General features: G+C 46.6%; 1 protein-coding gene, 9 non-coding genes and 1 pseudogene across 10 annotated transcripts; all 11 read right to left on the bottom strand.

The window, feature by feature from the left end:
• Positions 1–539: 539 nt before the first annotated feature.
• LOC146232424 (uncharacterized) lies at positions 540–2,227 on the bottom strand. The gene has a single exon (XM_084689981.1). It carries the CDS (start codon positions 2,029–2,031, stop codon positions 1,147–1,149), a length of 885 nt encoding a protein of 294 aa, XP_084546107.1. The 5' UTR covers positions 2,032–2,227; the 3' UTR covers positions 540–1,146.
• A 30-nt stretch (positions 2,228–2,257) lies between these two features.
• LOC146232423 (uncharacterized) lies at positions 2,258–4,668 on the bottom strand (annotated as a pseudogene).
• Positions 4,669–8,813: 4,145 nt separating this feature from the next.
• On the bottom strand, positions 8,814–8,895 carry trnas-gcu (transfer RNA serine (anticodon GCU)). The gene has a single exon. It is a non-coding gene; the product is annotated as a tRNA-Ser (tRNA).
• A 1,171-nt stretch (positions 8,896–10,066) lies between these two features.
• trnas-gcu (transfer RNA serine (anticodon GCU)) lies at positions 10,067–10,148 on the bottom strand. The gene has a single exon. It is a non-coding gene; the product is annotated as a tRNA-Ser (tRNA).
• Positions 10,149–10,700: 552 nt separating this feature from the next.
• trnas-gcu (transfer RNA serine (anticodon GCU)) lies at positions 10,701–10,782 on the bottom strand. The gene has a single exon. It is a non-coding gene; the product is annotated as a tRNA-Ser (tRNA).
• A 532-nt stretch (positions 10,783–11,314) lies between these two features.
• On the bottom strand, positions 11,315–11,396 carry trnas-gcu (transfer RNA serine (anticodon GCU)). Its single transcript has one exon. It is a non-coding gene; the product is annotated as a tRNA-Ser (tRNA).
• A 228-nt stretch (positions 11,397–11,624) lies between these two features.
• trnas-gcu (transfer RNA serine (anticodon GCU)) lies at positions 11,625–11,706 on the bottom strand. Its single transcript has one exon. It is a non-coding gene; the product is annotated as a tRNA-Ser (tRNA).
• Positions 11,707–12,260: 554 nt separating this feature from the next.
• trnas-gcu (transfer RNA serine (anticodon GCU)) lies at positions 12,261–12,342 on the bottom strand. Its single transcript has one exon. It is a non-coding gene; the product is annotated as a tRNA-Ser (tRNA).
• A 546-nt stretch (positions 12,343–12,888) lies between these two features.
• Positions 12,889–12,970, bottom strand: trnas-gcu (transfer RNA serine (anticodon GCU)). The gene has a single exon. It is a non-coding gene; the product is annotated as a tRNA-Ser (tRNA).
• Positions 12,971–13,198: 228 nt separating this feature from the next.
• trnas-gcu (transfer RNA serine (anticodon GCU)) lies at positions 13,199–13,280 on the bottom strand. The gene has a single exon. It is a non-coding gene; the product is annotated as a tRNA-Ser (tRNA).
• A 228-nt stretch (positions 13,281–13,508) lies between these two features.
• Positions 13,509–13,590, bottom strand: trnas-gcu (transfer RNA serine (anticodon GCU)). Its single transcript has one exon. It is a non-coding gene; the product is annotated as a tRNA-Ser (tRNA).
• Between the last annotated feature and the right edge of the window lie 362 nt (positions 13,591–13,952).

Raw genomic sequence — 13,952 nt, 5'->3', positions numbered from 1 at the left:
CCCAGACTCCCGGCCCAGTCACCCCAGCTGCTGCAGGTGCACCCCCAGAACACTGCCCTACCCCAACCTCCACAGCACTCAGGTCACAGACCCCCACTCCTCCTGCTTCTCCTGCCCCATCCCTTTCATCTCACCTCTTACCCCCACCCCCTCTCATTCTGTCAACACCCCCTACAACATCAAACACTCATCCCCCCCCCCCTGCTGTGCTCCACTCTGTCCCTCTCCACAAACCAGGTGAGAAAAAAGGTCAGGAAGATCAAAGCCAGAAAGCCAGAAATGTATTGTCATTGGCAGAGGGATATTCCAGAATTGCTGAAATTTAATAGTTTTTCTCGATTGTTAACACACATTTTCTGAACGCATACCTCATACTTTCTACTCACAAATAAAAAACACACACACACAATGGGCTAAACCCCTCACTTCTCCTGTGTGTTCCTTGTGAAAACAAAAGATTTTCTTCATGAAAATTGAGCCAAATGCAGAGAATTGTGTGTTGCGTTTTGAAAAAAGTGTGTTTTAGAACTGCAATTTGAATGTAAAGCAGGAATTGTGCTTGTAGCAGAATTGGTTCAGGGGGTTGGTGCATGAGTTACATGTTGTGGTCATTGTGTCTCAAGTACCAGTATTTGTGACAAAAATGTATTTGTGTGTAAACAATTGACAAAAAGTGTAATAGCACTGGTAGGCTACTTAGTTACTTTGCAAGAGTTCTAGGAATAAAGTATAGGAGGAATAGGAGAAAAACAATCCCGAAGTCAGAATTTGAGAAACTTTGGTCGGTTTATTAAACCTGAAAATATATATTTAGCAAATATATACATCTTAATTTTTTGTTTTTTTGTTTTGTTTTTTAACACCATGCAATGCACAAACACATGAATTAAAAACATAACTATATACAATACTTTACTATTTACACATAACTATTATATACAGTATTATAAAATTTAAGGAACTTTGGTCACTTTATTAAACCTGAAAGTATATATTTAGCAAATATATACATTTATCTTTTTTTTGTTTGTTCAATTTTTTTTAGAACACCATGCAATGCACAAACACAGAAATTAAAATATCAATATCAACTATATACAATACTTAACTATTTACACATAACTATTATATACAGTATTTTACAATTTATTTACCACTGGCAAGACTGGTCAACTGGTCTTTCCACTCTGCCAGGGTGAGTCCTGAGGCTGGACAGTACCACCGCCCCTTCAGCTGGGTGTGACCAGTACTTTTGTTTTTTCCCTGCCCACACTGCTTGCAAATGTACTGGTAGGTATCCCTGAACTTCTTCCGTGGAGGTTCACCCCTAGCCATCAGTTCCTCGTTCTCCAGGGCAGCTTTTTTTTGTCTCCACGTACGTTGCCTTGGCTGGACAAAGGTGCCAGGTGGTGGAGGGGCCAGGGACTGTGGATGGTCAGCAGATGGCTGGAAGGGGGGAGGTGGCTGGAAGGGTGGCTGGTCCGAGGGCCAGGCAGGAAATGGTGGTGGTGGCGGCAGGTGACCCTGCTGGTACGAGGGCCAGGCAGGATATGATGGTGGTGGCAGGTGACCCTGCTGGTACAAGCCCCAGGCAGGAGAAGGTGGTGGTGGCAGGTAATCCTCCTGGTACGAGCCCCAGGCAGGAGATGGTGGTGGTGGTGATGGCAGGTGACCCTGCTGGTACGAGGGCCAGGCAGGAGATGGTGGTGGCAGGTAACCCTGCTGATACGAGCCCCATGCAGGAGATGGTGGTGGTGGTGGTGGCGGCGGCGGCAGGTTACCATGCTCAAACGAGGCAGAGCCAGCAGAACCAGGCCATACATATGACCCAGGCTGGTAGTGCTGTGCCAAGGCAGATCGAACACTATGCCGAGGGCGTATCACTGCCTCACCCTCCCGGTTTTCTGGCTCCTCAAACTCCATGACCTCATGCCCATGCTGCACAGGAGCACCTGGAAGAGTCTGGGCTTCAGGGAGTGAGTCCTTGGCCAGTTCAAACCGTTTGGGGAGTACGGTGCCCTGCAGCAGCATGTCCCTGTCCTTCCTCTTATCCCTCCTAAAAGCAGCCTAAAAAACAAAAATGCATACAGTAGCTTCAGTTAGTTATTTCATACATAGTAGCCTATCCTCCTATGTTTAGTATTTTCTAACAAGCAAGCAGGTGAAAGTTTTTCTTGCAGTTTAATAATATAATGTCATCATTGTATAGGAAAGGTACAAACGTAAAAAACAAGACTCACCAAGAAGAGCCTGTTGTGTTGTTAACTGGTATCAGAACCACGTTGGTCTTCTCCAGAACAACCCTGCTGTCCTCCAGCAGCTGTTTCAGATGGCTGTAGGCCACCACAATGGACTGCGGGATGGGCAGAGTTCTACTCCTTGTGTCCTTGGGCCTGTTTCGTGCTTGCTGAAACTCTTTTAAAAGTCTCAGGCAAACACATTCGCTGACCCTGTGGACTTCGGGGTCCTGGGCTGCCTGCCTGTGAGTCATGAACAGTCTGTGGGAAAGAAGGATGATATGGTCCGGACTTTAAACAAGGCTGTAAACTAAGAAAAATGGTAATAGCAACCATATCAATGTCACCTGTGAACAGCCCAATTTGCCCCCAACAAACTAATATAATCACAAAATAATATTTGAAATTCACCATAAGTTTTTCAATCTTGGTTTGATGCAGTACAGCCTACTGATTCAATGATTCGTAATGAACTGAAATGATTATGAATTGTGTCAAATCACCTCTCTGCCGCCTGCTGTCCAGGAGCAGAGCCACTCGGCTTCCTGGGCACTCTCCAAGGTCCAAGCCACGGTCTTCTTCCTTGCTTTCTGGCCGAACCTCACAGGTTCCTTGTCCATAGTAGGAAGAGCCATGTAGAGATGGACAATGTCAGCCTCCTCTTTTGCCGATAAGGCAGTGATGGTTCGGTTCAGGCCAACCAGGTAGGCTGCCAGGTCATCAACCGCATCCCAGCCCAAGACACCTCTGGAGTCACATCGGCTCTTCTGAAAAGTGATAATCATGAAAAAAACATGTACATAAATGTGTCAATTTCTTTGAACTATTTGAGCAATGTTGACCTTTTTTCTCTCTCCATAAAACGTAATACTTGACGTTTTACTTGACAAACGTATGATACTTGTGGCATATCATTAGCGAACTTGTTACATATCTTGTTTTTGAGAAAGGTGTTACATTACCTGGTCTGATGTGCAGTCTTGTGTGTCGTCTTCCTCCACAATGATGTCCTCATCCAGGGATCTGGGTCCACTGTCACCCTCCAGTGTCACCTGGGCTTCCACGGCACATATTGGGGGATCAGGATCACCTTCCCTAAGGTCAGCTACCTGGCACACCGTGACGTCGGGTTCACCCCCGTCGTCCTCGAGCTCCTCTGTGGAGATATCTGGCAGCTGCTGTGGGACCAGCAGGTGGCCTCTATTGGACTGGGCCAACAGGTACTCCACTGCAATGCGCTCGCCTGTAACACAGTGTTTAAACACATAGTCAAAGAAGAGGAAAGGACACAAACACAGACACATCTCCTCCATGTACAGCACGATCTTCACTCCCACTCCCATGTCCTCCGAGGAGGGCTGGGGGTGGCAGAGAAAAGAAAAGTGGGAGAGGAAGTAATACTCAAATGGTCAGTGCTGATCTGAGAGCTATCTTACCAGTAGGTTTTCCAGGTGGGGTGAATTCTGGAACCAGAGAACAACCAAGGACCCGCTGGCTCATGCTGTTTAGGTGAGACATCAAGCGAACATGAAATGTCCTCAGGGTTGATGCCCCCACCACAGCTACAGCTTCCTTTGCCCGGTTCATGTTCCACCTCGATACCCCCTCCAGCATGTACATTTGTGCGTGCAATGCATTGCATCGAAAGCCTAAGAAACAAAATACTCAGGTTAGGTCAACCATTAATATGAAGTCAATAGATATTAACACCTATTAAATACAAAGTGACAGTTACATTGTTATTTGAATAATTCAAGTGCACTATGTCATAACACCAACTTTTTTTTAACAGCATACGGCAAGTTAACATTTTAAATTTACCTGGAACAAAAGCACACTGGTGGCGGTGAAAACTCTCGATGCACATGGTGCATGCTGTCAGGGTTCACCAGACGCAGCCCCGTGGTGTCAGTCAGCTCCCACATTGATTCAGCAGCCCCGAAATCATGACCCGGATCTCCTCCATGGCACGGGTCCTCCGCCTGCAGTGCTTTGCCATTTCACCAGTGCTGATACTGGCCAAGAGCAGTGCCTCAGTGGGAGCATTTCCGCCATGGCTGCTCTTCCACTCCCCTTTCTTGGCCTCCTTAAGCCGCTGCACATCCTCCTGATCCCACTCAAAGATACAGGCAGAAAGTTTGGAGCAAAAGGTACCGTAGAGAGGGTGGTGCTCAGTAGTGAGGCCGCAGTTAAACCTTCGCATGAAGTGGAAGACGTCTAAACGGACGACCAACTTCCATGGTCGAAAGAGTCTCAGCACTGACGACACACCTGTGAAAGACAAACATTGATTATTACAGATGTGATCATCTATTTTTTGTGTAATATTTTTTTTTTACATCATAATTAACTTAAGTTAATTACATACTGTAATCTGCAATGTATATTTCATAAAGTAACAATTTCAGCATCCCACCTGACTGGCTGCAGCAGTCCCAGTCAACATAGCTTGTCCAGCATTCTCATAACGTGTGACGATGCCCTGGCACAACTCTTCCAGCCCTGCACCTTCACCTGTCGTCAGAACACTGTTCAGAACCTGGCCAAGCTCGTTGCCGATGTTGGACATCCATGCAGCGGTGTCCCCTATACTGCCAGCCAGCTTCTTGGTGATCTGAAAAACAAACAAAAACAGAACTTTCTAAAAAAACGGTACAAGCTTACTAAAATTAATACTATTTCATCATTGGGATGATAAAGTAAACTATTTATATCCATTCCAATTGGTTAACATCAGAGTAAATACAAGTAATGCTAAAACCCTCACCTTCTTTGTAGAGTCCATCTTCAGAATTCTACCATAGGTAGAGGTGATCACCCCCTTCATCTCTTCCAGGTGGCTGAGGATGTCATTAGAGTGGACCGTCTCAAACCACTGGGCAAGTGGAAGGGGCCTGAAGGGTGGAGGAGGAAGATGGACAGCTGCAGAAGAGACGAAGGTAGCCATCTTCAAATGAAGCTCACAGTCAGACAGGTAGCGGATGGTCTGACGTGCCCACTCCTCACTGTGTGCTTCCTCTACTGCAGACTGGAGGTAGGAAGAACTATTCCCACTGGTCCTTGGCTTCAGGAAAGTCATACACTTCCTATCCAGGGCTAGCTGTGTAGTGAGGACAGCGGGAAAGAGGCTCCTATGTGCCACATCCAGTTGAGCAAGGATTTCCTGGCTCCATGGGCAGACCGGCAGCATACACTTGCTGCAACGTGGATAGTCCCCTCCCACCAAGTAGTAGCGGGTATCCACATCTATCACCTCCCTCACCTTCGGGTAGATCCCGGAGTGGTGCATTTTCCTGTCACACCGCGTACATTTCAGAGGAATCCCCCACATCCTCATTGGTGCCCAGAGGAACATCCTCTGCCGGAAGTGCCACCCGGGCTCGGGAGGAGACGGTTTGTGCTGCAGTGGTGGATGAAACCAGCACGCCTCCATTTTCTGCCTCAGCTGACCTGTAGGCTCATAGAGGACCTTGGCAATCCACACCCGATCTGCTGGCTGTATAACTTTTTTGAATTGATTGGGGAGAAAAGCTTCCCAATCAATGGAAGCTGGCCTAAGTGGAGTTTGAGGAGTGTGGCGTGGCGTGCTGGAGCAACCTGTTGGAGGAGGGAGCAGAGATGTAGTTGTCGGCGGAGATGGTGTGGGCCTTGGAGACGGTGAGGCCGTTAGCCTTGGAGATGCTGTGGGCCTTGGAGATGGCGTGGGCCTTGGAGATGGTGTGGCCGTTAGCCTTGGAGATGGTGTGGGCCTTGGAGATAGTGTGGGCCTTGGAGATGGTGTGGCCGTTAGCCTTTGAGATGGTGTGGGCCTTGGAGATAGTGCGGGCCTTGGAGATGGTGTGGCCGTTAGCCTTGGAGATGGTGTGGGCCTTGGAGATGGTGTGGGCCGTGGACATGGTGTGGGCCTTGGAGATGGTGTGGGCCTTGGAGATGGTGTGGCCGTTAGCCTTGGAGATGGTGTGGGCCTTGGAGATGGTGTGGGCCTTGGAGATGGTGTGGTGGAGCTACCTGTTGAAGTTGGCGATGGAGGTTGAGCCAACCAGGATAAATAATGGAACTGTTCTATATGCTCCAACAGGCCAACAGAACCTTGGACCTTGGCCCCACAGGTGTCACATGTCTCCTCTACATGGCGGTCAGAAAGGTGCATGGAGAATTGTTCTGCCTCCACAACCTGATTGCACTGACAGCACTTTACTGTTCTGTCTGCACAGGAGCCTCCGCCTGCCTGCCTTGAGCCTTCTCCTGCCTGCCTTGAGCCTTCTCCTGCCTGTCTGGAGCCTCCTCCTGCCTGACTGGAGCCTCCACCTGCCTGTCTGGAGCCTTCTCCTGCCCCACAGGAGCCTCCACCTGCCTGCCTGGAGCCTTCTCCTGCCTGCCTGGAGCCTTCTCCTGCCTGCCTGGAGCCTTCTCCTGCCTCAAAGGAGCCTCCACCTGCCTGTCTGGAGCCTTCTCCTGCCCCACAGGAGCCTCCACCTGCCTGTCTGGAGCCTTCTCCTGCCTCACAGGAGCCTCCACCTGCCTGTCTGGAGCCTTCTCCTGCCTGCTTGGAGCCTTCTCCTGCCTGCCTGGAGCCTTCTCCTGCCTCAAAGGAGCCTCCACCTGCCTCTGATGCATCTGACTGAAGGGGGGAGGCAGGATTTCAAGTACAAGAGAGGCTCATAATAAATAATTTCACCAATGATCCTACACTGTTAGTTGTATCCAAATGTGTGCAAATAGGGTATGATCCAACAAATAATCTACTACATGCTACAGCAACTTGTCATCACTTAAATTAAATAAATCATCATATAACCTACCTTATGGAACCCACAAGAGCATTTTAGGTGTCTCCCGAACAGATCCACCTTGCTCTTGCTCTGCAGCGGGCAAGCTTCGATACACTCCAGGGCTCTTTTCCATTTCTTACCACCGGGCCTTTTGCCTGTGGAAAACTGGTAGCTGCCCTGGGCATATTTTTGGCAGCTGTCTCTCCAGTACGAGTCTGGCTTCCCCGTCTTGGTCATATCTGCAAACATGAGCTACGTTAGACTAAACGACCAAGTTCTCTGTTGTGATTACATTCTCAATCAATGTAGCATAGACGTACAGTTGTGATGGGTTGCTCTGGCTATTGTACAGTAATACCAGGATCATCCCATTTTATAAAATTAATACTTCCATATGCTTGTACTCCAACACATCAACTTAATTTTGTTATGTCAACAACCTGGTCAACGTATCATCAATGTAGTATGATGAACAATATTTTGTTCTGCTGTCTCTACTGTACTTCTGAGGTCAAATTAAAGTCAGCGGGAAAGTTGCATCTCACAGAGGGGACTGTACTATGGGGGAAATGAGTCTACATCGACAATTTAAATACCAGGACCGACATAAAAACATGTATTCGTACGTCCATAGAATAATTTGCATGTACATATCGCTGTTCTTTTTTTTGTTACGCTGACAAAGACCAAGTAACTACTCAATTTAGCATTGATGTACTGTACAGTCGTACAGTAGCTACATCTACTGTACGCGTACTGTACCACTACGTTCTCTGAGGTAAATTCAGCGGGAAAGTTAAATTTCACAGCGGGGACTGTACTATGGGGGCAGTGAGTCGACATCGACAATTTAAATACCAGGACTGAAATAAAAACATGTAGCTATACAAATCATACGTCCATACTATCATTTGCCTGTACATATCGACATATTTTTTTTTTGTTACGCTGAAAAAGACCAACTACTTAGCATCGATGTACAGTCGTGATCGTTTGGGTACAGTAGTAGTGTATAATACCAGGACCGACATAAAAACATGTATTCAAATCGTAAATCCATAGAATAATTTGCCTGTACATATCGATATTCTTTTTTTTGTTACGCTGACAAAGACCAAGTAGGTTACTCAATTTAGCATGGATGTACAGTAACCTACATCTACTGTACGCGTACTGTACCACGTTCTCTGAGGTAAATTCAGCGGAAAAGTTACAAACAATAAGAATACGTTTACTATCTACACCGGTCAATCAACATATTACATATATACAACATATTATACATATAATTTGCATTTACATACCTATTTTTCTGTTGCTCTTTTCTTTCGTATGTCTTAAATAAATGTTCTATGCAGTACTGGCTCTTTCACTCAGTGCGCTGATAGTCTTCTGCAATTTTACGTCACGTCAACGTCACCCCAAGACCCACCTCTGTTCAGAATGGTTCAAAATGTGTTAGAAATGAGCAGTTGTTCGGAATATTTTCCAGATGTTCGGAATTTTTTACTAATGTGGTTCGGATATTGTTAAGATGTATTTGCAGTCCAATTCTTGGCGGGTACGGCCACTTCATCTTTTACAGCACTGGGCCCACGGCAGTGAAAGATCCTTCCATTTCACAAAAAAAGAAAAAAAGCAGGTGACAACAGGCACAATTGTGAAAAGGAACATTATCAGGAGCTGAAGAAGGATTCAAAGAGTTGTTAGAAAGGCAGTGGATGGACACTAAGTAGGAGAACTAGGGTTCAGGGACGGAAGAATTTCAATTTCATAAGGCGGACATGTCATAAAGATGACTCACCGACGAGGATGAGATTCGAACTCACGCGTGCAGAGCACAATGGATTAGCAGTCCATCGCCTTAACCACTCAGCCACCTCGTCATTCACAGCACTAGGCCCACGGCACTAGGCCCACGGCAGTGAAAGATCCTTCCATTTCACAAAAAAAGGAAAAAAGCAGGTGACAACCGGCACAATTGTGAAAAGGAACATTATCAGGAGCAGAGGAAGGAATCAAAAAGTTGTTGGAAATGCAGTGGAGGGACACTAAGTAGGAGAACTAAGGGTTCAGGGACGGAAGAATTTCAATTTCATAAAGCGAACATGTCATAAGGACAACTTGTCGACGAGGATGAGATTCAAACTCACACGTGCAGAGCACAATGGATAAGCAGTCCATTGCCTTAACCACTCGGCCACTTCTTCATTTACAGCACTGGGCCCACGGCAGTGGAAGATCCTTCCATTTCACAAAAAAAGGAAAAAAGCAGGTGACAACAGGCACAATTGTGAAAAGGAACATTATCAGGAGCTGAAGAAGGATTCAAAGAGTTGTTGGAAAGGCAGTGGGGGAGGCGGACACTAAAAAGGAGCAGTAACAGTTCAGGGACAAAAGAATTTCAATTTCATAAGGCCGACATGTCATAAAGATGACTCGCCAACGAGATTGGAACTCACAAATGCAGAGCACAATGGATTAGCAGTCCATCGCCTTAACCACTCGGCCACCTCGTCGTTTACAGCACTGGGCCCACGGCAGTGAAAGATCCTTCCATTTCACAAAAAAAGGAAAAAAGCAGGTGACAACCGGCACAATTGTGAAAAGGAACATTATCAGGAGCAGAGGAAGGAATAAAAAAGTTGTTGGAAATGCCGTGGAGGGACACTAGGTAGGAGAACTAAGGGTTCAGGGACGGAAGAATTTCAATTTCATAAAGCGAACATGTCATAAGCACAACTTATCGACGAGAATGAGATTCGAACTCACGCATGCAGAGCACAATGGATTAGCAGTCCATCGCCTTAAATACTCGGCCACTTTGTCGTTTACAGCACTGGGCCCACGGCAGTGGAAGATCCTTCCATTTCACAAAAAAAGGAAAAAAGCAGGTGACAACAGGCACAATTGTAAAAAGGAACATTATCAGGAGCAGAGGAAGGAATCAAAGAGTTGTTGGAAAGGCAGTGGATGGACACTAAGTAGGAGAACTAAGGGTTTAGGGACGGAAGAATTTCAATTTCATAAGGCGGACATGTCATAAAGATGACTCACCGACGAGGATGAGATTCGAACTCACGCGTGCAGAGCACAATGGATTAGCAGTCCATCGCCTTAACCACTCGGCCACCTCGTCATTCACAGCACTAGGCCCACGGCACTAGGCCCACGGCAGTGAAAGATCCTTCCATTTCACAAAAAAAGGAAAAAAGCAGGTGACAACCGGCACATTTGTAAAAAGGAACATTATCAGGAGCTGAAGAAGGATTCAAAGAGTTTTTGGAAAGGCAGTGGATGGACACTAAGTAGGAGAACTAAGGGTTCAGGGACGGAAGAATTTCAATTTCATAAAGCGAACATGTCATAAGCACAACTTGTCGACGAGGATGAGATTCGAACTCACGCATGCAGAGCACAATGGATTAGCAGTCCATCGCCTTAAATACTCGGCCACTTTGTCGTTTACAGCACTGGGCCCACGGCAGTGGAAGATCCTTCCATTTCACAAAAAAAGGAAAAAAGCAGGTGACAACAGGCACAATTGTAAAAAGGAACATTATCAGGAGCAGAGGAAGGAATCAAAGAGTTGTTGGAAAGGCAGTGGATGGACACTAAGTAGGAGAACTAAGGGTTTAGGGACGGAAGAATTTCAATTTCATAAGGCGGACATGTCATAAAGATGACTCACCGACGAGGATGAGATTCGAACTCACGCGTGCAGAGCACAATGGATTAGCAGTCCATCGCCTTAACCACTCGGCCACCTCGTCATTCACGGCACTAGGCCCACGGCAGTGAAAGATCCTTCCATTTCACAAAAAAAGGAAAAAAGCAGGTGACAACAGGCACAATTGTGAAAAGGAACATTATCAGGAGCTGAAGAAGGATTCAAAGAGTTGTTGGAAAGGCAGTGGGGGAGGCGGACACTAAAAAGGAGCAGTAACAGTTCAGGGACAACAGAATTTCAATTTCATAAGGCCTGTCACAAAGATGACTCGCCGACGAGATTGAAACTCACGCATGCAGAGCACAATGGATTAGCAGTCCATCGCCTTAACCACTCGGCCACCTCGTCATACACAGCACTAGGCCCACGGCAGTAAAGATCCTTCCATTTCACAAAAAAAGGAAAAAAGCAGGTGACAACCGGCACATTTGTAAAAAGGAACATTATCAGGAGCTGAAGAAGGATTCAAAGAGTTTTTGGAAAGGCAGTGGATGGACACTAAGTAGGAGAACTAAGGGTTCAGGGACGGAAGAATTTCAATTTCATAAGGCGGACATGTCATAAAGATGACTCACTGACGAGGATGAGATACGAACCCACGCGTGCAGAGCACAATGGATTAGCAGTCCATCGCCTTAACCACTCGGCCACCTCGTTGTTTACAGCACCGGGCCCACGGCAGTGAAAGATCCTTCCATTTCACAAAAAAAGGAAAAAAGCAGGTGACAACAGGCACAATTGTAAAAAGGAACATTATCAGGAGCAGAGGAAGGAATCAAAGAGTTGTTGTAAAGGCAGTGGATGGACACTAAGTAGGAGAACTAAGGGTTTAGGGACGGAAGAATTTCAATTTCATAAGGCGGACATGTCATAAAGATGACTCACCGACGAGGATGAGATTCGAACTCACGCGTGCAGAGCACAATGGATTAGCAGTCCATCGCCTTAACCACTCGGCCACCTCGTCATACACAGCACTAGGCCCACGGCACTCTAGGCCCACGGCAGTGAAAGATCCTTCCATTTCACAAAAAAAGGAAAAAAGCAGGTGACAACAGGCACAATTGTGAAAAGGAACATTATCAGGAGCTGAAGAAGGATTCAAAGAGTTGTTGGAAAGGCAGTGGATGGACACTAAGTAGGAGAACTAAGGGTTCAGGGACGGAAGAATTTCAATTTCATAAGGCGGACATGTCATAAAGATGACTCACCAACGAGGATGAGATACGAACTCATGCGTGCAGAGCACAACGGATTAGCAGTCCATCGCCTTAACCACTCGGCCACTTCTTCATTTACAGCACTGGGCCCACGGCAGTGGAAGATCCTTCCATTTCACAAAAAAAGGAAAAAAGCAGGTGACAACAGGCACAATTGTGAAAAGGAACATTATCAGGAGCTGAAGAAGGATTCAAAGAGTTGTTGGAAAGGCCGTGGAGGGACACTAGGTAGGAGAACTAAGGGTTCAGGGACGGAAGAATTTCAATTTCATAAAGCGAACATGTCATAAGCACAACTTGTCGACGAGGATGAGATTCGAACTCACGCGTGCAGAGCACAATGGATTAGCAGTCCATCGCCTTAACCACTCGGCCACCTCGTCATTCACAGCACTAGGCCCACGGCACTAGGCCCACGGCAGTGAAAGATCCTTCCATTTCACAAAAAAAGGAAAAAAGCAGGTGACAACAGGCACAATTGTGAAAAGGAACATTATCAGGAGCTGAAGAAGGATTCAAAGAGTTGTTGGAAAGGCAGTGGGGGAGGCGGACACTAAAAAGGAGCAGTAACAGTTCAGGGACAACAGAATTTCAATTTCATAAGGCCTGTCACAAAGATGACTCGCCGACGAGATTGAAACTCACGCATGCAGAGCACAATGGATTAGCAGTCCATCGCCTTAACCACTCGGCCACCTCGTCATACACAGCACTAGGCCCACGGCAGTAAAGATCCTTCCATTTCACAAAAAAAGGAAAAAAGCAGGTGACAACCGGCACATTTGTAAAAAGGAACATTATCAGGAGCTGAAGAAGGATTCAAAGAGTTTTTGGAAAGGCAGTGGATGGACACTAAGTAGGAGAACTAAGGGTTCAGGGACGGAAGAATTTCAATTTCATAAGGCGGACATGTCATAAAGATGACTCACTGACGAGGATGAGATACGAACCCACGCGTGCAGAGCACAATGGATTAGCAGTCCATCGCCTTAACCACTCGGCCACCTCGTTGTTTACAGCACCGGGCCCACGGCAGTGAAAGATCCTTCCATTTCACAAAAAAAGGAAAAAAGCAGGTGACAACAGGCACAATTGTAAAAAGGAACATTATCAGGAGCAGAGGAAGGAATCAAAGAGTTGTTGGAAAGGCAGTGGATGGACACTAAGTAGGAGAACTAAGGGTTTAGGGACGGAAGAATTTCAATTTCATAAGGCGGACATGTCATAAAGATGACTCACCGACGAGGATGAGATTCGAACTCACGCGTGCAGAACACAATGGATTAGCAGTCCATCGCCTTAACCACTCGGCCACCTCGTTGTTTACAGCACCGGGCCCACGGCAGTGAAAGATCCTTCCATTTCACAAAAAAAGGAAAAAAGCAGGTGACAACAGGCACAATTGTAAAAAGGAACATTATCAGGAGCAGAGGAAGGAATCAAAGAGTTGTTGGAAAGGCAGTGGATGGACACTAAGTAGGAGAACTAAGGGTTTAGGGACGGAAGAATTTCAATTTCATAAGGCGGACATGTCATAAAGATGACTCACCGACGAGGATGAGATTCGAACTCACGCGTGCAGAGCACAATGGATTAGCAGTCCATCGCCTTAACCACTCGGCCACCTCGTCATACACAGCACTAGGCCCACGGCACTCTAGGCCCACGGCAGTGAAAGATCCTTCCATTTCACAAAAAAAGGAAAAAAGCAGGTGACAACAGGCACAATTGTGAAAAGGAACATTATCAGGAGCTGAAGAAGGATTCAAAGAGTTGTTGGAAAGGCAGTGGATGGACACTAAGTAGGAGAACTAAGGGTTCAGGGACGGAAGAATTTCAATTTCATAAGGCGGACATGTCATAAAGATGACTCACCAACGAGGATGAGATACGAACTCATGCGTGCAGAGCACAATGGATTAGCAGTCCATCGCCTTAACCACTCGGCCACTTCTTCATTTACAGCACTGGGCCCACGGCAGTGGAAGATCCT

The sequence above is a fragment of the Hypomesus nipponensis genome, chromosome 24 (genome assembly GCF_054491055.1).
Source record: "Hypomesus nipponensis isolate SF chromosome 24, ASM5449105v1, whole genome shotgun sequence".
Classification (NCBI taxonomy): domain Eukaryota; kingdom Metazoa; phylum Chordata; class Actinopteri; order Osmeriformes; family Osmeridae; genus Hypomesus; species Hypomesus nipponensis.
Note: the sequence above shows the minus strand (reverse complement) of the source record. Positions and strands in the feature narration are given on the sequence as shown.

What these genes read in the sequence shown, in the direction of transcription:
- LOC146232424 (XM_084689981.1), bottom strand. Translation starts at nt 2,031, where the DNA reads ATGCTGCTGCAGGGCACCGTACTCCCCAAACGGTTTGAACTGGCCAAG.